This window comes from Prionailurus bengalensis, chromosome D1 (genome assembly GCF_016509475.1).
Source record: "Prionailurus bengalensis isolate Pbe53 chromosome D1, Fcat_Pben_1.1_paternal_pri, whole genome shotgun sequence".
Lineage (NCBI taxonomy): Eukaryota > Metazoa > Chordata > Mammalia > Carnivora > Felidae > Prionailurus > Prionailurus bengalensis.
In genome coordinates, this window is record NC_057346.1 from 66895280 (window position 1) to 66920293 (window position 25014).

The 25014-nt window shown below is 37.1% G+C and overlaps 1 protein-coding gene across 4 annotated transcripts in view; it reads right to left on the reverse strand.

Moving 5' to 3' along the window:
- Positions 1 to 25014, reverse strand: part of SBF2 (SET binding factor 2) — a 505713-nt gene that overhangs the window by 47297 nt on the left and 433402 nt on the right. For all 4 annotated transcript variants that reach the window (XM_043580629.1, XM_043580627.1, XM_043580628.1 and 1 more), the window contains 6 exons: positions 24429 to 24624; positions 14897 to 15024; positions 13041 to 13216; positions 10932 to 11077; positions 8239 to 8437; positions 234 to 430 (listed from right to left, as the gene is read on the reverse strand). In XM_043580629.1, the coding sequence (XP_043436564.1) occupies positions 234 to 430; positions 8239 to 8437; positions 10932 to 11077; positions 13041 to 13216; positions 14897 to 15024; positions 24429 to 24624 (1042 nt within the window). The remainder of the gene's footprint in view (positions 1 to 233; positions 431 to 8238; positions 8438 to 10931; positions 11078 to 13040; positions 13217 to 14896; positions 15025 to 24428; positions 24625 to 25014) is intronic.

A 25014-nucleotide genomic window follows, 5' to 3' on the forward strand; every position in this document is an offset into this window, starting at 1 on the left:
ATAATTTATATTAAAATACAAATATAGACAGACATATTTAGCAAGATGCCAAATTCAAGGTGGAAACGCACATTGTCAAATAGTACATGTTTCATATTGCACCGTGGAGAAGTCTGTATGCGAGAGAAGGCCTGATATAAGGGCACAATTGATACTCCCAGATATCACTTCCTTTATTTTTAGGAATTCTCTAAAATGAAAGGATCACAACTGTGCTGTACAGAGATGCTTACCTGCCTGAGGGGAGTTCTGAGATTTGAAAAGACCAACCACTCCCTTCCCATGGAATCCTCCAGATCGGAGAAGCAGGGTACTGCTTTTTGAATTCTTCCAACATACAACAGGCAGGCGATTGTGTCGATAGCAGCGGGCGACTCTTGGTAAACTACTGTCTTGTACAGCTTGAGGTACAACCAAAAGGCCAGGATAGCTTCAGGGACATGGAAAGGAGAAAAAGAATGAATGGGGTGAGAGAGTGGGAATGGGAGAGAGAAAGGGAAAGAAATGGGGAGATAGGGAGAGAGAGAATATAAGAACATGAGTATCATAGTATCACAGTAATTTTCTAAGACTCAGAAACATACTGGTTGAGGGGTAAGACATTTATTTTCTTTTATTTATTTCTTAAAAATTATTTATTTATTTATTTATTTATTTAATGTTTATTCATTTTTGAAAGAGAGAGACACAGCACAAGCAGGGGTGGGGCAGAGAGAGAGGGGGACACAGAATCTGAAGCAGGCTCCAGGCTCTGAGCTGTCAGCACAGAGCCCGATGTGGGGCTCTGCGAGATCATGACCTGTGCTGAAGTCGACGCTTAACCAACTGAGCCACCCAGGTGCCGCTACTGTTTTTAAAGTTTATTTATTTTGAGAGAGACACGGAGAGTGCAAGTGGGGGAGGGGCAAAGACAGAGGGAGAATCTCAAGCAGACTCCACACTGTCAGTACAGAGTCCATGTGGAGCTCAAACTCAGGAGACCATGACATCGTGACCTGAGCCAAAATCAAGAGTTGGATGCTTAACTCGACTGAGCCACTCAGGTGCCCCAAGACGTGTATTTTAAACATGGAACTTAGTTTTAACTCAGTTCTTCAGGGTTTGAGAAAAAAAGCCCTAGATAGTGAAAATAGCTAATTTATCCACTAATCCGTAGCCTTTTTTGAAATAAGCCCCCTTCAATGATACTGCAGGTGGAATAACCTAAGCCTAGAAAATAAAAATTCTGGGGTGCCTGGTTGGCTCAGTCGGGTAAGTGTTGACTTTGGCTCAGGTCGTGATGTCACGGTTCATGAGTTGGAGCCCTGCGTCCGGCTCTCTGCTCTCAGCGCAAAGCCTGCTTTGGATCCTTTGTCTACTTTTCTCTCTACCCCTACCCCGTTCATGTGTTCTCTCTCTCAAAAATAAAATAAATAAAAAAAAAAAATAAAAATCTTGTGTTGGGCGCCGGGGTGGCTCAGTCGGTTAAGCGTCTGACTCTTGATTTCTGCTCAGGTCACTGTCTCATGGTTTGTGAGATCAAGGCCTGAGTCAGGCTCTGCGCTGACAGCACAGAGCCTGCTTTGGATTTTCTGTCTCCCTCTCTGCTCCTTCTCTGCTCTCTCTCTCCCTCTCACAATACATAAACTTAAAGAAAATTAAAAAAAAAAAAAGAAAAATGCTCTATAGAATTACTAAAAAGGCCTCTGTTAAACTAATGATTTCCTTTGTCTTACACACTACTTTTTGTCAACTTGAAATATAGATTGTAAGATTAGTGGATTAATAGCAACTTTATGAGGATGACAAGTCAAATTGTCAACTCATTAGTCTGCTGCAGCAACAGCTGAGAATAGAGCACACTAACATTTGTCTGCCTGAGATGGTGAAAGAACTAAAAATCAAAACCAAATGATTTTTGGTTATGAGAACAGTATGTTCAAAGGTCAAAATAAGTTTAAATATTTTATTGACACTACATGTTGATAATTTTAAAGAAAAGATTAGCTCATAAAGTTACAGGATATGACACTGGGAAAATACAAAACAAAGTACATTGTTTTTTAGAATAGGAAGCACAAGAAGATAGGCAGGTTTCAGAGTCATTTCCTTTAGTTTATTTAGAAATATTACACTAGGGGCGCCTGGGTGGCGCAGTCGGTTAAGCGTCCGACTTCAGCCAGGTCACGATCTCACGGTCCATGAGTTCGAGCCCCGCGTCAGGCTCTGGGCTGGTGGCTCAGAGCCTGGAGCCTGTTTCTGATTCTGTGTCTCCCTCTCTCTCTGCCCCTCCTCCGTTCATGCTCTGTCTCTCTCTGTCCCCCAAAAAATAAATAAACGTTGAAAAAAAAAATTAAAAAAAAAAAAAAAAGAAATATTACACTAAAGAGATTTCATATTAATAACCTCCCAAAAGGAGGTTATTACTGTGATATTTTCTAAGACTCAGAAACATACTTGTTGAGGGGTAAGACATTTATTTTCTTTTATTTTTTTTAATTAAAAAATTATTTATTTATTTTTAAAGTTTATTTTGAGAGAGACAGGGAGAGGCAAGTGGGGGAGGGGCAGAGACAGAAGGAGAATCTCAAGCAGATGCCACACTGTCAGTACAGAGTCCATGTGGGGCTCAAACTCACAAGACCATGACATCATGACCTGAGCCCAAATCAAGAGTTGGATGCTTAACTGACTGAGCCACTCAGGTGCCCCAAGACATGTATTTTAAACATGGAGCTTGAAACACAAATGAATTAACACAAAAAAATCCATATCATTACTACCTGGCTCAATAAATTGACCATTACCAAAATCCAAGAAGATCCCCTGTATCTCTTTCCAATCACTATTTCTCTCTCCTCCTCAAAATTTACTACTGTCCTTGATTGCTAAAAAACTGGATGAGTTTTCTCTGTTTCTGAATTTTAGATAAAAGGAACAAATAAAATTTATTCTTTTGTATCTGGGTTCTTTTAGTCAACAGTATGCTTGTGAGATCCATCCATGCTACTGCATATAGCTGTAGTTTATTTTCATTGTGTATAGTATCCCACTATGTGATTACACTATCTCTTCTTCTATTGTTGATTTTGAGTAGTTTATTGTTTTTGACTATGTGAGAAAAATGTTGCCATGAACATTCCTGTAGATGTCTTTTGGGAGCACATATACATTTCTATTGGAAATTCTGGGCAAATAACAGGTTACACATATGGTCCATAGATGTTTAGCAGATACTGCGAGACAGCTTTCCAAAGTTGTTTAACCAATTTATAGTCCCACAAGCAATAAATGAGAGTTCCACTTGCTTGACATTTTTACTAGTACTTTGTATTGTTAATCTTTTAAGTTTTAGCCATTTTTGCAGGTATAAAGTAGTCTCATTGGGACTTTAATTTATATTTGTCTAAAGACTAATAGGTTGAACATCTTTTCAGATATTTATTGGCCACCAGGATGTCTTCTTTTGTGAAGTTCCGGTTTAAGGCCCCTGCCATTTTTTATTGCCTTTTTACTCTTTTAATGTTTCCTGATGTTCTTCTGATATCTACAGAAGGTCTTAATTTATCAGTCTTTTATTTTATGGATAGTGCTTTTCCTGTCCTAAGCAATCTTTTCCTACTTCAAGGTTATGAAGATATTCTTCTATCTTCTAGAAGCTTTATTATTTTCACCTTTTACATGTAGACCCATAGACCAGTGGGAATTGATTTTTGTGTATAAGGCAGGAGTCAAGATTAATTTTTTTTCATATGGATATCCAGCATATTGAAAAAACATCTTTTAGTGACTGCTGTTAAGTGCTAACTTTACCTTAAATCAAGTGTCCATATATGTTGAGCTGTTTTATATTCCCTATTTTGCCCCAATGGTCTGTTTGACTATCCTTGTGTCAATCCCATACTATTTTAATTACTGTAGCTTTATAAAAAGTCTAGATATCCTACAGTATTATTCTATAAGACTATCCTGACTATTCCTGACCTTCTGAAGTTTTATATAACTTTATATATTAAAGTTTATATACTCTTTATATATTAAAAGAATCATCTTTTTAATTTCCATAAACATTTTGCTGGAATTTTGATTGGGACTGCACTGAATCTATAGTCCAATTTCTGGAAAAATTATAGTTTTAAAGGTTTTTTTTTTTAATGTTTTTATTTATTTTTTGAAACGGGGAGAAAGCATGAGTTGGGGACAGGCAGAAAGAGAGGGAAACAGGAACCAAAGTAGGCTCCATGCTGCCAGCAGAGAGCCCAATGTGGGCCTCAAACTCATGAACTGTGAGATCATGACCTGAGCCCAAGTTGGATGCTTTGCTGACTGAGCCACCCCAGGTGCCCTGAAAAATTACAGTTTTAAAGTACTGAGTATTCAAACCCAAGGACATGAAATATCTATTTATTTATATCCTTAATGGTCCTCAATATTGTTCTGACTGTTCCACATAGAGGTCTTGTATATCTTTCATTAGAGTGATTCCTAAGTAATGCTTTTTAGAGCTACTCTAAGTAGTGTCAGTACCAAAATAACATCATTTAAAATTTCATTTTTTTATTATTTACCTTTGCTATGTATATACTAATTCTTGTATAATAATTTTGTACCAGGGACCTAACTAAATTCATGTATTAATTTTAAAGGTTTATTTGTAGATTCCTTCAGATTTTCTAAGTATACAAGCAAGTCATCTGTGAGTAATGATAGTTTTCCTTCTTTTCAATCTTTATGCCTTTTATTGTTTCTTTTTCTAGTCTTTTGGCACCTTTTAGGACCTCTAGTATGACACTGAGTAGAAGTCATGATAGTGGGCATCCTTACCTTGTCCTGATCTCAGAGTAAAAGTTTTCAATTACAATTACTTTCAAAAAGTAATTTATGCTGTAGGATTTTTTAGACACTAGATAGGGAGCTTCCCTTATATTTCTAAGTTGATAAGAATTCTTCTTTTAAAAATCATAAATGTACATTATATTTTATAAAGTGCTTTTCTGTATATAGTGAATTTATATTTTTCTTTTTTCTTTTTTTTCTTGGAATAAAAAAAATTATCAATTTGGAAATGTTTTTGCCCCATTTTCACAGTTCACTTGTTCTGCAAGTTCTGCACTTGAGTTTGAGATCCCCCCAGAGGCAAATATTCAAGCTTTGCGCACGAATTTCCATAGGAGGAGGGAGGGGTGGGCTTGAGGATCACACGCCCCTACAGTTTCCCTTGCCTCTCTGGCCTAGAGGAATCTTCTGTCTGGCTGTCCCACCACGTACTGTCTCCAGGACCTTCCATCACTGCATGCTTTGGACCAGGCTCACAGTAGCCATTTCTGCTTTGATTCCCCTCCTGTAATGCAACATATTTTTTCTTTTTAATTCTTTTAAGATGGTGAATTATACTGATTGTTTTTCAATTTTCAAGCCAGTTTTGTATTCTTACAATAAACTCCACTTGGTCATAATGAATTGTCATGTGTGATTTTGTAAAAGGCAGTTTTGCACGGTGTATTTGTTCTGTACTCTTACTTTCGACTTTTCTGAATTCTTGTATATTAGATATCTCCCTTTAAAGCAGCATAAAGCTTTAACAAAATTCTGGTAATATTTTTCTTTTAATTGGAACATTTAGTCAATTGATAAGTAATGTAATTACTGATATATTTGAATTTAAATTTACCATCTTACCATTTGCTTTCTATTTGTTCCATCTGTTCTGTGTTCCCTTTTTTCTCCTTTCTGCCTTCTTTTGGATTATTTTTTATTATTCCATTCCTTTCTTCCTAATATATTATTTGAGGGATATATATTATTTTATATCACTATAAACATTTTATTACAAGGGCTCTAATAAGTGGTCTGTTATTTTATTTTGTTTCTGACAGATCAAAATGAGAAATGAGGTCTGTTTTCTCACTGGCAGGCAGGATTTTGATAGCATGCTTCCCAAACAGCAGGACATTACACCTTGACACCACGACTTACACTATCTACAAAAAGAATTTAATTAGAAGGATAGAGTATCCAGGAAAATTATTGCATACTCAACAGAATCACAATCTTTCAGTACTTAATGAAAAATTTTTATTTGGCCCAAATCTCAAACTGTATTTCCTACTTGTTTCTCAAGTTTCATAATGGTATTTTTTATTATATATGTTTTTGTTTTTCTGAAAATACTTTTAATTGCCTTATTTTTGAAAAATACTTTTGTTGTGTGTACAACCTAGGTTGATGATTATTTTCTTTAGCTTACTGAAGATTTGATTCCATTGCCTTCTTACTTTGTTGATACTGAAATGTCATTCATCATTGCTATTCCTGTTTTGGTGAACTTTCTCTTTTCTCTGACTGCTTGGTGTCCTCTTCTTAGATGTTCTGCGGGTTCAGTTCAATACCTCTAGATGAGGACTTATTTGCTTTGGATTCATTTTGGCTTCCTGGACCTGAGGACTGGTTTCTCTCAGCAATTCTGAAAAATTCCCTGCAGTTAGTTCTTTAATATTGGCATTTCCTCTATTATCTCCAACAGAAGCACCAATCACATTAAACCTCTCACTCAATCCTGCATGTCTTTGGTCTTTTTCTTTTTCTTAATTTTAATTCCAGTATAGTTGAAATAATGTTCAATTAGTTTCAGGTTACAATATAGTGATTCAACAATTGTATACACCACACAGTGCTCATCAAGGTAGAGGTACTCTTGATCTCTTTCACCTATTTCACCTGTCCCCCCACCCACCTTCTCTCTGGAAACCATCTGCCCTTTATAGCTAAGAGTCTGTTAGTTTGTCTCTCTCTCTCTTTTATTTTCCCTATGTTCATTTGTTTTGTTTATTAAATTCTACATATAAGTGAAATACATATTCTACACACAAGTGAAATCATATGGTATTTGTCTTTCTCTGACTGACTTATTTTACTTAGCATTATACTCTCTATATCCATCCATGTTATACTGTCTAGATCTATGCTGCAAATGGCAAGATTTCATTCCTTTTTGTGGCTGAGTAATATTCCATTGTGTGCATATGTGTGTGTGTGTGTGTATGTGTATACTTCTTGATCCATTCATCAGTTGGGCTGCTTTCATAATTTGGTTATTGTAAATAGTGCTGTTATAAACATAGGGATGCATATATCCTTTTGAATTAGTGTTTTCATATTCTTTGGTTAAGTATCCAATAGTGCGATTACTAGATCATATGGTAGTTCTATTTTTAACTTTTTGAGAAACCTCTATACTGTCTTCCAGAGTGGCTGCACCAGTTTGCATTGTGGTTTTGATTTGCATTTCTCTGATGATGAGGGATGTTGAGTACCTTTTCATCTGTTGGCCAAGTATTTATAAATTTAAACTGTCATTTAAAATGAGATATCTATAGTTCTTTAAGAACAGTGGGGTTGAAACTAATAGTAACATTAAGACAACTTTCTAAAATATGTACAAAGTGCTTTCACAGCATTATTCTGTTTAATCAAAGCAAGAATTTATGAATGCAAAGGAAACAGCTTACCCAGAGATGAAAATGATTAAACTTGTACATGGCAGAATGTAGTTTTAAAAAATATAAAGCATGAAATAGGGCCTTACTGATATAGGAAACAGTGAGAGCTGACAAGAATAGAAACAAGAAAACATGTTCATTTACATTCTTTAAGTACTTTCCCTTGGAAATATTCTAATTAGACAGCATAAGAAAACCCTGCCTACACTTAGGTCAACAAATTACAGCCCGTGGGCCAAAACACGCCCTGCCCATTCATTTACTTACCATCTATGGCTGCTTTTTGGCAGAGTTGAGTAGCTGCAATGAGACCATATGGCCTGCAAAACTGAAAATATATAGTATCTGGCCCTTTAAAGAAAAAGTTTGTGGACCCCTAGCCTACAGCAGACCTTCATCTCTCCTATCTGCCTGGGCAAATCCTATTTTTATTTCAACTTATCTTCAGGCATAGATGCTAGAAAAGATGCAAATGGGAAGAGAAAGACAAGAAAAAATCATATAGGAGACAAAAACTTTTACCTTTCACTCTTTGATCTAACCTAGGCACTGTTCAGTAATATAATTATACTTCTGAGAATGCCAAGGAGATGCTTACTCATGCTGTATAAAAAGTACCTCTTAAACACACATTTCCCTGGAGATCTTGCTCCTGTTTTTTGGCATTTTTCTCCCTCTGGGCTATGGAGACAAATAGCCCATTCGAGACTCAAATGGAAGAAAGGAAAGGTGTCTTTTTAGAGGCCACTAACAGACTTACCTCCGGCAGAGTGAATACATCCTGTTGGAGGCAGTGATTCGAAAATACTCTGGTTTTGAGCGAGAAGAGCTGCCACTTATGGTTCCCAAACCTAAACGCTGATAGTCTCTGAAACAAGCTTTTTCCACTAACTGTTCCATTGTAGACTTCTCTGAGGCCTTCAGAGTGGTATTTGTGGGGAGTTCACTATCATCTGAAACTGTGAATGCAGAAACAGATTTTGAAAAAATGATATAGCTCAAAGTAGAGGATTAAAATCTTCCCTCTGAAGAGGATTCTTAAACCAAGAGAGTTTTATATTAGGGCTACAGGCACTATGTATGTCACAGTTTAAATCATATTAATTCTTTGAAGAATCATTATGTCCAAACATAAATTAAAACAGTAATGGATAGTCAAGAAATAAAATATCAGAAGCTCAAAATGTGAGGGAAATTAACTCAAAATGCCAGGGAAGGGGCGCCTAGCTGGCCCAGTTGGAAGGGCATGCAACTCTCGGTGTTGGGGTTGTGAGCTTGAGCCCTGCGTTGGGTGCAGAGCCTTCTTTCTTTCTTTTTGTTTTTAATTAAAAAACTTTTAATTAAAACAATTTTAATTATGACAATAATTTATTGTCAAATCAGCTAACATACAGTGTGTACAGCGTGTTTTTGGTTTCAGGGATAGATTCCCATGGTTCTTTTTTTTTTAAAATGCTTTTATTTAGTTTAGAGAGAGATGGTGAGCATGAGCAATGGAGGGGCAGAGAGCCCGATGTGGGGCTTGAATTCACAAACTGCAAGATTATGACCTGAGCCAAAGTCGGATGCTCAACTGACTGAGCCATGCAAGTGCCCCAGGTGTAGAATTGACTTAAATAAATAAATAAATAAACTTTAAAAAAATGCCAGGGAAATTAACTCAAAGTTTCTAAAAACAATATAATTTTGAATTCATTAGCCATATTTTTCTGTTTCAATCTAGCTTGTTTACTAATGCCAAAGTATAGTGATTTCTATTTAGGACTCTATAAAATAAACACTCAAACTCTGTCAGAAGCTAACTCATCAGTAAAATTTATCTTTAATATAATCTCTACACAAACTTCATCATCCACATTTCAGTTAACTTTTCAGAACATAAACTTTTATTAGAAATTTCTAGATTAAGCAGAAATTCACTGGTGGGAAAAGACCTTTCTTAGAGGGGTATCAAGACACTATACTTTTTTTGTGGAAAATATTTTGTCAGAGGATGTGGTACACATGGGAAACTCCCTCACAATGTTGCAATCACAGGTTACAGAATCTCTTAAGATTTTAGATGTGGAAGGATTTACCCAATAATCAAGCATTTTGGGGAGGATTTAAAAAAAACCTAACATTCCTAATTGGTACCATTATGTTCTAACTGAAAAAAAAAGTCCATGTTAAGAACTGTCCTAATTTACTTTTTTATTTATTTCTACAGTGAGAGAAACCAAATTAAAGTTTCAGAATTTTTGGATATGTACTCAAAGATATGTAACCTAAAGGGAAATAATAAGGCTCTCTTCCATTTAAAAAGAAAAAAAAAAACCCTAACAGCTTATCCCTACAAATACAAGACTTTGTATTTTAGTTCGTAAACTTCACAATGCAAACATATCATCAGGTATCAGTTTTGTGTTGGCCTCTTATTTTCAGAGAAGCACAGAACATTATATAATTTGGTGTTTTGGTGGCATTATTATCATAGAATAATAGTTTTTCTTTTGTGTAATTATTAAAACTTCAAATTAGAAGAATCAGTAGTGATGGATAATTTTTTATGCTTTCCATGTGACTGTAAAGAGGCCAGAATTCCAAAAAATGGTTGTTTCAGTAATACATAGTGGGTCTGTTCATTGCTCTCAGAGTATGTAGCTACCCATACTAAAATGGAGACCTTTAGCCAGTGATCTCTTAAAACATGAGGTTTCTTTCTTCAAAAGGTTCTTTGCTATTATTATTAGTAGAAGTAGTAGTGGTATAGTTACTGGTGACTGATTGTAAGATCTTGAAAAGAAAAAGGGTGCAAAGGCATCCTGCCTCCTACTAGATCAGATTATCCCTAGTGTTAATTCCATAAGCATATTCTGTAGTGGGTTAAGAAATAGAAAACAGACATTTTGTGGCTGTTTTTCTGCCTCTATTTTCCCAACCGAGAAGAATCTTAGCTTCTCAGATTCTGTTCTTTTGAATATGTAGTAGGCATTTTTTTTCTTACCATCTAAGGATCCCTTCATCTTTGGTCCTTCATTTTGATTAAGAGTATCCACAATGTTCTCATTCCAAACACAAATCTTTAATTTTGAATACCCAATGTCCTTGTTTCCTTATTCTTATTGCATAATGACAAGGTACTGGGGATTACTTTATACCTAAATTCTCTATGCACTGGGGTTTCTTTCTTTCTCCCTTTGACGAGACCCACGTAACAATGGCCAACCGCCTCTGTGGATTTAGTAACAGAGAAACATAATTAAACAGAATCTTAGCTGAACAATGGAATATTGGGAAAATAAAATATTTTTTTTCCAATTATGAGAAGCTAGTAAGTGCCTCCAATCTTCTTATGAGATCTAGGTTCTTGTGAGTCAAGGTTTAAGGGAAACGACATGAGTCTCTTATTCTTACTCATATAAGAAGAAAGACTAAAACTGAGTCATGAAGGAAAAAGGACTTCTCACATACCTGATACGTCATCTTCTTCATTCCACCCAGGACGATTCACTCTCTCTTCCATAATTGTCCCTGTCCTCCTCTTCAATAAATACTGCCGCCCAATTGTCATTTTTCCTGCCCTTTTGGCACCTTTCACAATTGTTTTTGAGAAGATACTGTAAGTCATAAAACCAAAGACAACATCAATTTAATAGGAAGACACCATTTACACTTTTTGATACCTAACGCAGCTCAACTTATTTCTTCTCCATTCCCACAGCTACTAGTATTGTCCAGACCTTCAGCAAGTCTGTTCTTCTTAAATCATTTTTTATATGGCAGCAGACTAATTTCCTATAAAACACTGTTGTCATCAGGAGGGCTGTAGGCAACAAGTGCAAGAACCTAGAGTGGGACATAAGCTACTTTCCCAAATCTAAACTCAGTTTGGCTTTTTGGTCAAACATGCCCCTCAATGCACTCTGGTTATCCATGCCACGGCTCCCACGAGCTCCTACAAACTATGCCGGTAGCAGTCCTCCTGCATGGAAGCCAGTCTGCCCCCTTCTCTACTGATTCAAACTCTTTCTACTAACTCATAGGCTTTTCTTTGAGATCATATGATAATTATAGTTAGCACCATGTTTAAGTGTGTATGCATAGTGTCCTGCCTTCTGACCCTGTAAATGCTTACATACTCAAGACAATTCTAAGATGTTTTAAATTTTAAAATTGCTATGTCTCTGTTGCAGGTGAATAGCATAAGCTTGATATAGTAAGGCTGATTTTGTATGTGGGTATACGTGTGTGTGTGTGTGTGTGTGTGTGTGTGTGTGTATGTGCATATATTTCCTCTCCTAGTCCATAGGTTCTAAACATAAAATGCCACACAAACTTTTGTTTCTTCCATAGAAGGCTGGGATAATAGATATCACAGGCTCCTCTGTGATTCCACAGTTCTAAGACAAGTTGCTGGCCTCACCACTGTAAATACCTACGAAGCTGTTCATGTTTCAATGTATCATTTCTGGATCTGCATGGTCTCCTTCACTTAGCAGGTAACAGTGGCACAGGTGGTCAGCTATGCCATTTAGTAATGACACACTCTCTGGGTCCTCAACTCTTCTATATAATCTCTAGCTTATCTTACTTTCAGGCAAAGGGAAGGGCTTTTCTCCAAAGTCTTCATGCTCCTCCCTAATATGTAATTTGTACTGGCAGATGCCCAAATTCTAGGTGATTAATGGTGAATGAACTCAACTTTTGGCTCCTATATTTTATCACTAATTGAAGATAATTTTTATGCAATTGTTATTCTGCAATAACTGAAATGTAAAAGTTTCAACATAAATTACTAAAAATTTCATCAGAAAATAAGGGTTCCTTTAAAGAAATATGACAAGTAAATGCAATGCCTGATTCTGTACTAGGCAGAAAAAAAAATGTAGCTATAAAGGATCATCAGCAAAATTTGAATAAGGACTCTGGGTTAGATGAAAGTTTTATACCAACTAAGTTTCCTGGTTATATACTGTGGTCTGTTCTTAGAAAATATATATTGATATATTTAAGGCTAAAAAGGTATTATATGTATAACTCAAGTGGTTTAGAAAACAATATATATGAGAGAGAATGATAAAGAGAATGGAACAAAACAAACAATTGGTGAATCTTGGTAAATGGTATACAGGAATTCTTTGTATTATGTTGTAACTCTTCTGTAAATTTGAAATTGTATCAAAAGAAAAAGTTATAAAAAAAGAAAAAATAAAGGCTCCCATCTCTAGGTCAAAGAAAAACTGTCTAGTAGGCCTGGACATCAAAGAAAACTGAAGGGATTGTTCAAAGGCAGTTAGAAAGTGATTAATATGGGGAAAAGGGAAAACAGAATTTCACTCTCTAAAAATATATCATAAGCAATGGACATATTGGTCAAAACTTCTTGTAGCTTTTAGTTGCTGAAACTTGTTACATACATCAGTGCTACTGTTCTATAACTTTCTGAGCTTAGTCCAATGGGCTTGACAGAATGGCAAACAAAACGAGCAGTTATGCATACACTGACCCACAGGATAGGTCACTTCCCCTGACAGTCAGCTATGAAAACGCTGAAATGGAGAAATTTGACTGTCTTCTTACCGGAAGGAGGTGTTCTTTTCCTTCTGTTTGGGTAAAATTATTTGTGGGGTAGTTTGTCCAGCAGCAAAAGCAAAGGTGGTGAAAATGGACTGAGGATAACGGAACTTCATCAGCTGTTTCTTAAAGATCTCTACTACTTCTGGACTCACTTCTTCATCAAACGCTACTTTAATCAACTAGAGACAAAAGAGATAAAATACATTAGAGGCATTAAGGATTTCCAGGTAACTTCTCCTCAAGTTACTGAAATAAAAGAAAATAATACTAAATGGCAGAAGTCCAGAGGTTGAGGAGACCTTGGATATCATGGAATATAATGTTTTATTTTTTAAAAATAGCTCAGAAAGGTTTACTTGTCATAGATGGTTTGTTGGTAAGGAAAATCATGTATCTTAAAGTTGGGTTTCTTTAAGACCATCTTTTCTATGATGGGATAGGGAAATTAACTTATAGTGGATGAAGCAGGTAACATGTCCTTCTTTTTTTCCTCAACTGTTGGTTCTAGACAGGGAATTTGGCCACAGGAAGTCTCTTCTTACCCCAAGATACCATAAGTCTAGTAAGAAAAAAGTATGTTTGATTAGAATCCTAACCAGTATAGTCAAGCAATATTCTAGTTTAAAGTCCTTTGGCAGTTGGAACAGTGAAGAAATCCCTGGAAGGCTTCTCTCCCCAGGTGATGGGAGAAGGTCTGGAGTTTAGAGGTCAGCAGCCTCACATTTCACACAATAAGCACACGGAGGTTCTAGGGGTGGCTTCCTGGCTAGAAGGAATGATGCAAGAATTGGAGCACTTAAAAATCTGAGAAGTCAGAGACAAGGCATAAAAATAGGAAGAGCAAAATATCACAGAATTGTAAAAAGGAAAAACTAAGAAAAGATCACTCTTCCAGTGTCAGAGTTTAAAAATTTATTCTTATTTTTATTTTGAGAGAGACAGAAAGTGAGCAAGTGAGCAGGGGAAGGGCAGAGAGAGAGGAAAAGAGAGAATCCCAAGCAGTGCAGATCCTGACGTGGGGCTGGATCTCATAAACTGTGAGATCATAATTTGAGCTGAAATCAAGAGTTGGACAGTTAGCCGACTGAGCCACCCAGGTGCCCCCAGTGTCTGTTTTGCATCAATAATTCCACAAGTTATGATATGTTCAAAAACCCCTAGAAAATTCTCTGCTTAATTAGAGGTTATTTAGTTAGTACCAATAGTACTTTACCCCTAAGTGTAATTCTTAGAGCTTTATCTCTTCCACAGAAGGGCCATAGGGCACTTCCTTCTGAAAAGAGATGCCAAGAGAATTGCTTTCTACCTAAAGCTTTTATCAAACACAAAGATATGAGTTGGCAGAGAACAACAGTCAATTGTGTGTGTCAGAATTTCTGGGATCTAAATATTGACAGATAATCTTTTGGTACTCAGTTGGCCAAACGATTCAGGAAGTGAGGGATTAAGTACAAGATGATTCATGGGTTTACTCAGTTGAAGATTACCCTCTCAGACCCTCTAATCCTCCTTATCTTCTAACTTTGGACTCCATGATCACAGAAAGTGGCCACATCATTTGTAGAAAACTTTTATCTTTATTTTATTTTATATTTTTAACATTTATTTATTTTTGGGAGAGACAGAGAGGGAGATAGCGTGAGCCAGTGTGAGTTGGGGAGGGGCAGACAGACAGGGAGACACAGAATCTGAAGTAGGCTCCAGGCTCTGCGCTATCAGCACAAATATAGGGCTGAATATAGGGCTCAAACTCACGAGCCATGAGACCATGACCTGAGCTGAAGCCAGATGTTTAACTGACTGAGTCACCCAGGTGCCAGAGAACTTTTGAACAGAAGAATGGTTCCCTTTCTTAATACCTGAAAGGATGCTGATGTAATTTGCAGTCCCTCTTGCATGTTCTGCTGGAGCTGGTTCTGCATCGTAATCTTCTTCTCCTTGGTGATGGAGGCAATGGGAAAACTCCGCACAACTGTCTGCTCCCCAACTACAGGAAAGCAAGACACAGGCTCAGCAATAACACTTTACAGGTTATTTACAGAGTCTCTGCTCCTCATTTTATCAGCCTCTGCTAAAGAAATGTATTTGGAAAGGACAATACCTAGGAATGCAGTGAGACAAAATGCAATAATTCTAGAATCACATTCATTAATTTTATTGCATGGCAATTCACTCTTGAAACATGATTCTTTCCTGGAGTGAAGCAACTGTCACAGTCTGTGTGTCTTCATTCTTTCTATTTCCCCAACCTGCCGTGTACTACACAAGATCACCCGGCTTAAGGCAATTTTCAAGATTCTTAATCTTAAAGACATCCATGATATTTAATGTAAGTATAAAGCAAAAAAGAAAAGGTTTTTAAGATGTGTTTCCATATGTGGTAAAAAGTGTTTTACCATGTATTTGTACCTTCAGAAGATACAGGACTAAGCTTAGGCTGAAGAGTTTTAGGAATTTAAATATTAAAGCAAGGAAGGGAAAATATAAATAATTATTTATCAACTACCCAAGGTTGCAAAGATGCGAGTATAGAAAATAAGTAGGACACACGAAGTCTCTCTTGGAGAGTCCAAAGTTCCCCATGGGAGAGGAGATTCACATGCAGAATACAACAACATGTAATTAGCTCCCAGATTTGAGGATACAAGGCTTTAAGTATTTCAGAAGGGGAGAAGATTTCTGAATGCTACATGACTAGAAAATGATTCCTGGAAGAAGTGAGAGGGAAGGTGAGCTTTGAAGAGAGTATAGGTTTGGACTGGCAGAGGGAAAGAGGAGGGGATGTCAGGCGGTGGTACAAGTAACAGAATAGGAGCAGTGATGGGCAAAGCACCTTGTCTAGTAAGCCAGAGGAGGTGAGAAGTGAACTGGGTTTATCTGAGTTCATACATACATCCACTTATCATCATCAGAATTTTTTTTATTTACTTATTTATTTTTTAATTTACATCCAAGTTTGTTAGCATATAATTCAATAATGATTTCAGGAGTAGATTCCAGTGATTCATCCCCTATGTATAACATCCATTGTTTATCCAAATAAGTGTCTTTCTTAATGTCCCTTACCCATTTAGCCCACCCCCTACCCACAGTCCCTCCAGCAACCCTTAGTTTGTTCTCTGTATTTAAGAGTCTCTTATGTTTTGTCCCCTTCCTTGTTTTTGTATTATTTTTGCTTCCCTTCCCTTATGTCCATCTGTTTTGTATCTTAAATTCCATACATGAGTGAAGTCATATGATATTTGTCTCTCTCTGACTAATTTCACTTAGCATAATACCCTCTAGTTCCATCCATGTAGTTGAAAATGGCAAGACTTCATTCTTTTTGGTGTTGCCAAGTAATACTCAATTGTGTGTGTGTGTGTGTGTGTGTGTGTATGTGTGTGTGTACACCACATCTTCTTTATCCATTCATCTGTCAATGGACATTTGGGCTCTTTCCATGCTTTGGCTATTGTCGATAGCACTACTATAAACATTGGGGTGCATGTGCCCCTTCGAAACAGCATACCTGTATCTCTTGTATAAATACCTAGTAGCGCAATTGCTGGGTCATAAGGTAGTTCTATTTTTAATCTTTTGAAACCTCCATACTGTTTTCCATACTGGTTGCACCGGTTTGCATTCCCACCAGCTGTGCAAGAGATCCTCTTTCTCCACATCCTTGCCAACATCTGTTGCTGCCTGAGTTGTTAATTTTAGCCATTCTGACTGGTGTGAGGTGGTATCTCATTGTGGTTTTAATTTGTATTTCCCTGATTCATCATCAGAATTTCTCATTCCCTGGATCTGTCAACTCTTAACCTGGAAAATTCTGATTATTCTTTAATGTTAAGCTCATATCCAGAGGCTAAACAAAATTAGGATGTATACAGAATTTAAGTTCTAGGGAGGAGTTAAGATGGCAGAGAAGTAGGAGGACTGGAATTTCCCTTGTCCCTCAAACACAGCTGTATTGAGGTTGGAACACTTGGAACACCCAGGAATACATGCTGCAGAGTGACAGAAAAATCTCCACAGGTGGAAAGAGACAGCTTGGCGGGACAGAGGTGCGTGTATGCAAATTGGGAGAGATAAAATGGGTGGCGTAGGCACGGAGAGGGGGATGTCCTTCTGTGGAGGGACAAAAGGAAGAGAAAGAGAGGCTGTGGAAGTATGGGATTGTATTTGTATAAGAGAAAAACCTCTCTGGGCCACAGACTGGGGAACAAAAAATATGGAGAGAGCCAGTTTCTACTTTGCAAACAGGCTTACAAGTCAAAGATCAGAGTTTTCAGGGGTGTGCAACTTTCTCCAGACCTGAGCTGCTCCTGTGTGCATGTGCCTGGTGGGAGGGAGCCAGCCCCAGAGCACAGTAGGGATCTCAGGGGTGCACTGGGAGATAACAGTCCCTTCCCTTGAGTACTGTGGGAAGAGGGTTTATTGCTCCCCCCAAGGATAAAAGACCCTGTGGGCACCAGCCAGAGGTCCTTTGTTGGCTGGGTGGACTGGCACTACTCCAGAACCAGGTTCACCTGGGGTGGGATCCTGTGAGACATCAGGTTTTGAATCCCAGCTGAGTGCCTAGGAGGCGTGAGAGACCGTGAAGCAGGGCAAGCTGACTGCCCACACTATTCTGTGAGGGCTGCCTGAACAGCATGGCTTGAGACACCCTGTCTGGGGAGGAGAGACTGGAGTATTGCCATTTTTTTGCCCATCACTAACATGGTGGGGTTTCAGGGAACAGAATAGCAGTCCCCAGTGGAGGCGGGATCCGCTTACACCAAACTTGGTTCCTCAGTGCTAGGTAACTGCTTATCTACTGAAGTGGAACTGTCACTGAGTGAACCAGACGGCCTCTCCTCCAGACCAGCCACCAGTCCCAGGTGCCAACAGACAACAGTCCTGTGGTCTTGCATATTACTGTTCTCCCACCCCCTCCACTTTTCTTTCCTTTTCATTTTTCCTTTCTTTTTCTTTTTCTTCTTCTCTCTCTCTCTTTTTTTCCTTTTCTCTTTCTTGTGGAATCAGGCTCATAGTTTCTGATTTGATTTTTGGTCAATTCCTATTATATATAAATATATCCTTTTTCTTTATTTCTCTGTTCTGGTTGTTTGTTTAATCAGGCATTTTTACTCTATTCTTTTTACACCTTTTCTGTATCTCCTTCTTCTTTATTTTCCTCTCTCTCTGGATTAAGCCTTATAGTTTCTTTGATTCTCTGCCTGATATTTTTTTTTCTTTTTTTGCCCCTTTCACTTCCTTCTTTGTGTGGGATAAGGGCTCCCCCCACCCCTTTTCTCCAGAGTTACTTCAACAAACAAATCAAAGCAAATCTGGTGGAAGGTCCAAACAATCCACCACTATGAGCGGTGGGATAGAGCAGCCAAAGCGCAACAGAGGGCATGCAACACACTCCAAAAACACTTCCTAAAGTGCCAGGCCCTGCATAGTGTATGATCCCTATCTAACACAGTAGTACTCACAGGTACAGGACATATAACAAGCTTTTAAAAACACATAAAAGACAGAAACTCAGCCAAAATGACAAAATGGAAGAATTCTCCTCAAAAGAAATTCCAGGAAGAAATGACAGCCAGAGAATTGCTCAAAACAGATATAAACAATATATCTGAACAATAATTTAGAATAATAGTCATAAGACTAGTGGCTGGGCTTGAAAAAAGCATGGAAGACAGCAGAGAATCTATTGCTACAGAGATCAAGGACCTAAGAAATAGTCACGATGCTGTAAATGAGATGCAAAATAAACGAGATGCAGTGACAGCAAGGATGGAAGAAACAGAGGAGAGAATAGGTGAAATAGAAGATAAAATTATGGAAAATGATGAAGCTGAGAAAAAGAGGGAAAGGAAATTACTAGATCTCGAGGGGAGAATTAGAGACCTAAGTGATTCAATGAAACAAAATAATATCTGTACCATAGGAGTTCCAGAAGAAGAAGAGAGAAAGAGGCAGAAGGTTTATTTGAACAAATTATAGCTGAGAACTTCCCTAATCTTGGGAAGGAAACAGACACCCAAGTCCCTTCGAAATCAACAAAAACAGGTAAACACCACAACATATAGTGAAACTGGCAAAATACAAAGATAAAGAGAGAATTCTGAAAGCAGCTAGGGACAAAGGGCCTTAACCATAAGGGTAGATACATAAGGGTAGTAGCAGACGTGTCCATTGAAACTTGGCAGGCCAGAAAGGAGTGGCAGGAAATATTCAATGTGCTGAATAGGAAAAATATTCAGCCAAGAATCCTTTATCCAGCAACGCTGTCATTCAGAATAGAAGGAGAGATAAAGGCTTTCCCAGACAAAAACTAAAGTTCATGACCACTAAACCAGTCCTGCAGGAGATCCTAAGGGGGACTCTGTGAGTAGAAAGCAGTGAAGACTACAAAGGACCAGAGACATCACCACAAGCATGAAATCTACAGATAGCACAATGACACTAAATCTGTATCTTTCAATAATCACTCTGAATGTAAATGGACTAAATGCCCCAATCAAAAGACAAAGGGTATCAGAATGTATAAAAAAACAAAATCCATCTATATGCTGCCTAGAAGAGACTCATTTTAGACACCTTCAGACTGAAAGTGAAGGATGGAGAACCATCTATCATGCTACTGGATGCAAAAGAGAGCCGAAGTAGCCATACTTATATCAGACAAACTAGACTTTAAAACAAAAACTGTAATCAGAGATGAAGAAGGGTATTATATCATAATTGGGGCCCTATCCATCAAGAAGAGCTAAAAATTATAAATGTTTATTCCCCCAACATGAAAGCACCCAAATATATAAATCAATTAATCACAAACATAAATAAACGTACAGATAAAAATACTGTTGATTGTAGGGGACTTTAATACTCCACTCACAACAATGGACATATCATCTAGACAAAAAGCAATAAGGAAACAATGGCTCTGAATGACATATTGGACCAGGTGAACTTAACAGAGATATTCAGAACTTTTCATCTAAACGCAGCAGAATACACATTCTTCTCAAGTGCACATGGAACATTCTCCAAAATAGATCACATATTGGGTCACAAAACAGCCCTCAACAAATATAAAAGGATTGAGAACAAACCATGCATGTTTTCAAACCACAATGCTATGAAATTTTAAACCAACCACAAGAAAAAATTTACAAAGCCCCAAAATACATGGAGGTTAAAGAATATCCTACTAAATAATGAATAGGTTATTAACCAGGAAAGTAAAGAATATATTAAAAAATATATGGAAGCAAATGAAAATGAAAACACAACAGTCCAAATCCTTTGGGATACAGCAAAGGCAGTCCTAACAGGAAAATACATTGCCATCCAGGCCTATCTCAAGAAGAAAGAAAGGCTAATATCATTCTCAATGGGGAAAAACTGAGAGCTTTCTACCTGAGATCAGGAACATGACAGGGATGTTCATTCTCACCACTGTTGTTTAACATAGTGTTGGAATCCCTAGCCTCAGCAATCAGACAACAAAATGAAATAAAATACATCCAAACTGGCAAAGAAGAAGTCAACCTCTCACTCTTTGCAGATGACATGATGCTCTACATGGAAAACCTGAAAGACTCCACCAAAACCCTGCTAGAACTGATACATGAATTCAGCAAAGTCACAGGATATAAAATCAGTGTACAGAAATCGGTCGCATTTTTATACACCAATAATGAAGCAACAGAAAGAGATATCAAGGAATTGGTCCCATTTACAATTGCACCAAGAACCATAAAATACCTAGGAGTAAGCCTAACCAAAGAGGTAAAAGATCTGTATGCTCAGAACTATAGAAATCTTAGGAAAGAAATTGAAAAGGACACAAGGAAATGGAAAAACATTACATCCTCATGGACTGGAAGAACAAATATTGTGAAAATGTCAATACTACTCAAAGCAATCTACACATTCAATGCAATCCCAATAAAAATAACACCAACATTCTTCACAGAGCTAGAACAAACAATTCTAAAATTGGCATGGAAACAGAAAAGACCCTGAATAGCCAAAGCAATCCCGAAAAAGAAAACCAAAGCTGGAGGCTCACAATCCTGGACTTTAGCCTGTACTACAAAGCTGTAATCATCAAGACAGTATGGTATTGGTACAAAAACAGATACATAGACCAATGGAATAGAATAGAGAACCCAGAAGTGGACCCACAAATGTATGGCCAACTAATCTTCGACAAAGCAGGAAAGAGTATCCAATGGAAAAAGGACAGTCTCTTTAGCAAATGGTGCTGGGAGAACTGGACAGCAACATGCAGAAGAATGAAACTGGACCACTTTCTTACACTATACACAAAAATAAATTCAAAATTGATGAAAGACCTAAATGTAAGACAGGAAACCATCAAAATCCTAGAGGAGAAAACAGGGAACAACGTCTTTCACCTTGGCTGCAGCAACTTCTTACTTGAGGCAAGGGAAACAAAAGCAAAAATTAACTATTGGGACCTCATCAAGATAAAAAGCTTCTGCACAGCAAAGGAAAGAATCAACAAAACTAAAAGGCAGCCAATAGAATGGGAGAAGATATTTGCAAATGACATATCTGATAAAGGGTTAGTATCAAAAATCTATAAATAACTTACCAAACTCAACACCCAAAAACAAATAATCCAGTGAAGAAATGGGCAGAAGACATGAATAGACACTTTTCCAAAGAAGGCATCCAGATGGCCAACAGACAGATGAAAAGATGCTCAACATCGGTCATCATCAGGGAAATACAAATCAAAACCACATCGAGATACTACTTCACATTAGAATGGCTAAAATGAACAACTCAGGAAACAATAGATATTGGTGAAGATGTGGAGAAATGGGAACCCTCTTGCACTGTTGGTGGGAATGAAAACTGGCACAGCTGCTCTGGAAAACAGTGTGGAGGTTCCTCATAAAATTAAAAATAGAATTACTCTGCAACCCAGCAATAGCAATACTAAGAATTTACCCAAAGGATACAGGAGTGCTGATTCTAAGGGGCACATCACTCCAATGTTTATAGCAGTGCTATCAACAACAGACAAAGTATGGAAAAAGCCCAAATGTCCATTGACTGATGAATGGATAAATAAGATGTGGTATATACATACAATGGAATACTATTTAGCATAAATGAAAAAGAATGAAATCTTGCCATTTGTAACAACGTGGATGGAACTGGAGAGTATTACGAGTGAAGTAAGTCAGTCAGAGAAAGACAGATACCATGTTTTCACTCATATGTGGAATCTGAGAAACTTAACAGAAGACCATAGGGGAAAGGAAGGAAAAGTAAACTACAAACAGAGAGGGAGGCAAACCATAACAAGACTCTCAAATACAGAGAACTGAGGGTTAATGGGGGTTAGGGGGACAGGGAAAATGGGTGATGGGCATTGAGGAGGGCATTTGTTGTGATAGCATTGGGTGTGGTATGTTAGTGATGAATCATGGGAATCTACTCCTGAAGCGAAGACTACTCTGTATGTTAGCTAACTTGACAATAAATTATTAAAAAAAAAAAAAATTCTAGGTCAGTAGGATCACAAAGTGATGTATTTCCATTAAGGGATAATTTCATTTCTGATAACTTTGGAGCTTTTCCTAAAATGTAAGATTATTCATAATAAACTCTATAAGTGTGTAAAGAAAAATAATTTAAGTTCTAGAATGTAGTTGTTTAATATGTAAGTTGTTTGTTTAATACATAGGTTGTTTACCTATGTTTATATAACATATTTAAAATTATCAGATTTCTGTGTGTCATTAAAGGAGATATTTTAAATTAGAAGTCTAAAAAGAGAAACAAAAGAGGCAAATAAGAAGGTTTCTCTGATAAAAATAATTTCCCTAAATTACAACATTAACCCAAAAATTGACAGGAAAAAACAAGAGAACAATACAAACTTTCACACTAAATATGTTTTCATATTTTCTTTCTTTAAAAGAAATAAATTAGAATAACTTAAGTGACCAAGTATCTCATATTTATATGTTCCAAATGTATGTTTGTGGCCATTGAGCTCACAACTTGTAGTACAAAAAAATACATAAGTACTGGATATTTAGTGTCTTTTAAAATTACATTTGCTTTCAAATACAAATATAATTTATGTATAGTAATATGACAGGAGAGGGCTGAAAAAAGTTGCTCATTTCTGCTTTTTCAAAATGAATATAACTATACCTAAGGGTCCATTTTGTTTACTGAATTTTATGAATTTTTTGCTTATTATATGATAAACACTCTTTTATGAACAAGATAATAAACCATCGTGATTCTATCTAAGCAAGGAATTACACAATTGTGAGATTTCAAAGAAACCGCATTTTATACATCCAAATTCCACTAAGAAAATGTACAGCACATATAGTACATATTCATTAAATGTTACTGAATGAATAATTTCAGATGAAGAAGGAACTTTAAGTGACCATTTATCCCTGGTTCTCAATCCTTACTATGCATCATAATCACTTCTGGGGTTTAAAAATGCATAGATGCCTGGGTCTCCCCATTCCTAAAATCCTATTTCGGGTATTAATTCAACTGTGTAAGGGTTGGGCACAATTTGATAGTTTTTTTTTTAGAACTTCCCAGATAATTCAAATATGTGGTCAAGGTGGAGGGAGAACCACTGAACTATCACCAATCAAGCCCAGTTCCCTACTTTTATAAAAGGGGACTTTTATAACTTTATAACTTAAGACTTAAGATATCAAGATTGGTCAACAGCAATCTAAATCTGAGCTTCTTATTTGGAGACCAACAGTTTTACCCCAAATCTTACATGCTTTCCCATCAACCGCAGTAGTTTACATAGAGATTACAGTGATTTAAAAAAGATAATTCTGACTTGATAGGGCATGCTATTCCTTTCTAATAAGAAAGACTGCACACAGTAGTGGAAAAGAGAAGTAGAGGTTGAGGGAGTTTAGTGACAGAAGTTGTTTGCCAAGAGGGAAATGTAGTTCATTCGTTTGTTATTCATCCCTGTGATGCTTAGCATATCCTTCCACAAAAGGGATCATGTGTCTGGAAGACACAGTTAACTGTAGGACTCAGAAAAGTGGCACAAATCAGCAGGAGACATTGTGAACAGCTACATACTATGACTCTCCTTAAGTCACAATATGCTTCCTCATGAAATTATGATTGTTTCAGTCACTGAACCATTGATGTACTGTTTAGAAGATACCCTTGGTTCTTTAAATTAGACTCTACAATCCAAATTATCATTAGCTTTGACAGACAAAAGTATTCTAAAAATACTTGGTGACAAAAGGCTTACTTTGAATCTGAAATGATCTGCAAATTACTGCACACAAATGGAATCAAAACTCAAGTAGCACATGTATATCCATGTTCTGATGGCATTAATATGAGTCATACCCAGCTGATCATGGGGAGTCCCTCTGAACAGAATTCTGTATGTGGTGAGGAATAAGGCTCCTTCTGCTGGCAGTAGCTGAGGGCCTCCAAGAAGGCCTCCAGTGGCTTCTTCTCTTCCGTCAGGGTCTAGCAGGACTCGAAGACCTTCACAGACGATTTCTTCTCCTGGCAGTAGAGCAGGTCTAAGAATCTTGGGCTAACAACAGAGAAGGTATTTTAAACACAAATCTTGGGGGGTTTCTAACACTTAGACCAAAGTTATCTTTTCAGTCACAGATCTAAAAAACCTGAGACAGACTGCTTAGGTAGCCAAAAAGAGAAAATAGATTTGGGAAGAGGCAGAATTGATGTTTTTGCATCCAAATGTGAAAAGATTTTTTGCTAATTAACACTAAAATAATTGGAAATCACTAAAATGTTTAAAATATCTATTCAATGGAAAGTTTTGCAAGCATTAAAAAAAATAACATAGATCTATACATACTGGCATGGAAAGATATCAAGGATACATTATTAAATTAAAGCAAGTTGCAAACCAGTATGTATATTTTAATTCCCTTTTCTGGAAAAAGAAAAAGTTGTGAGA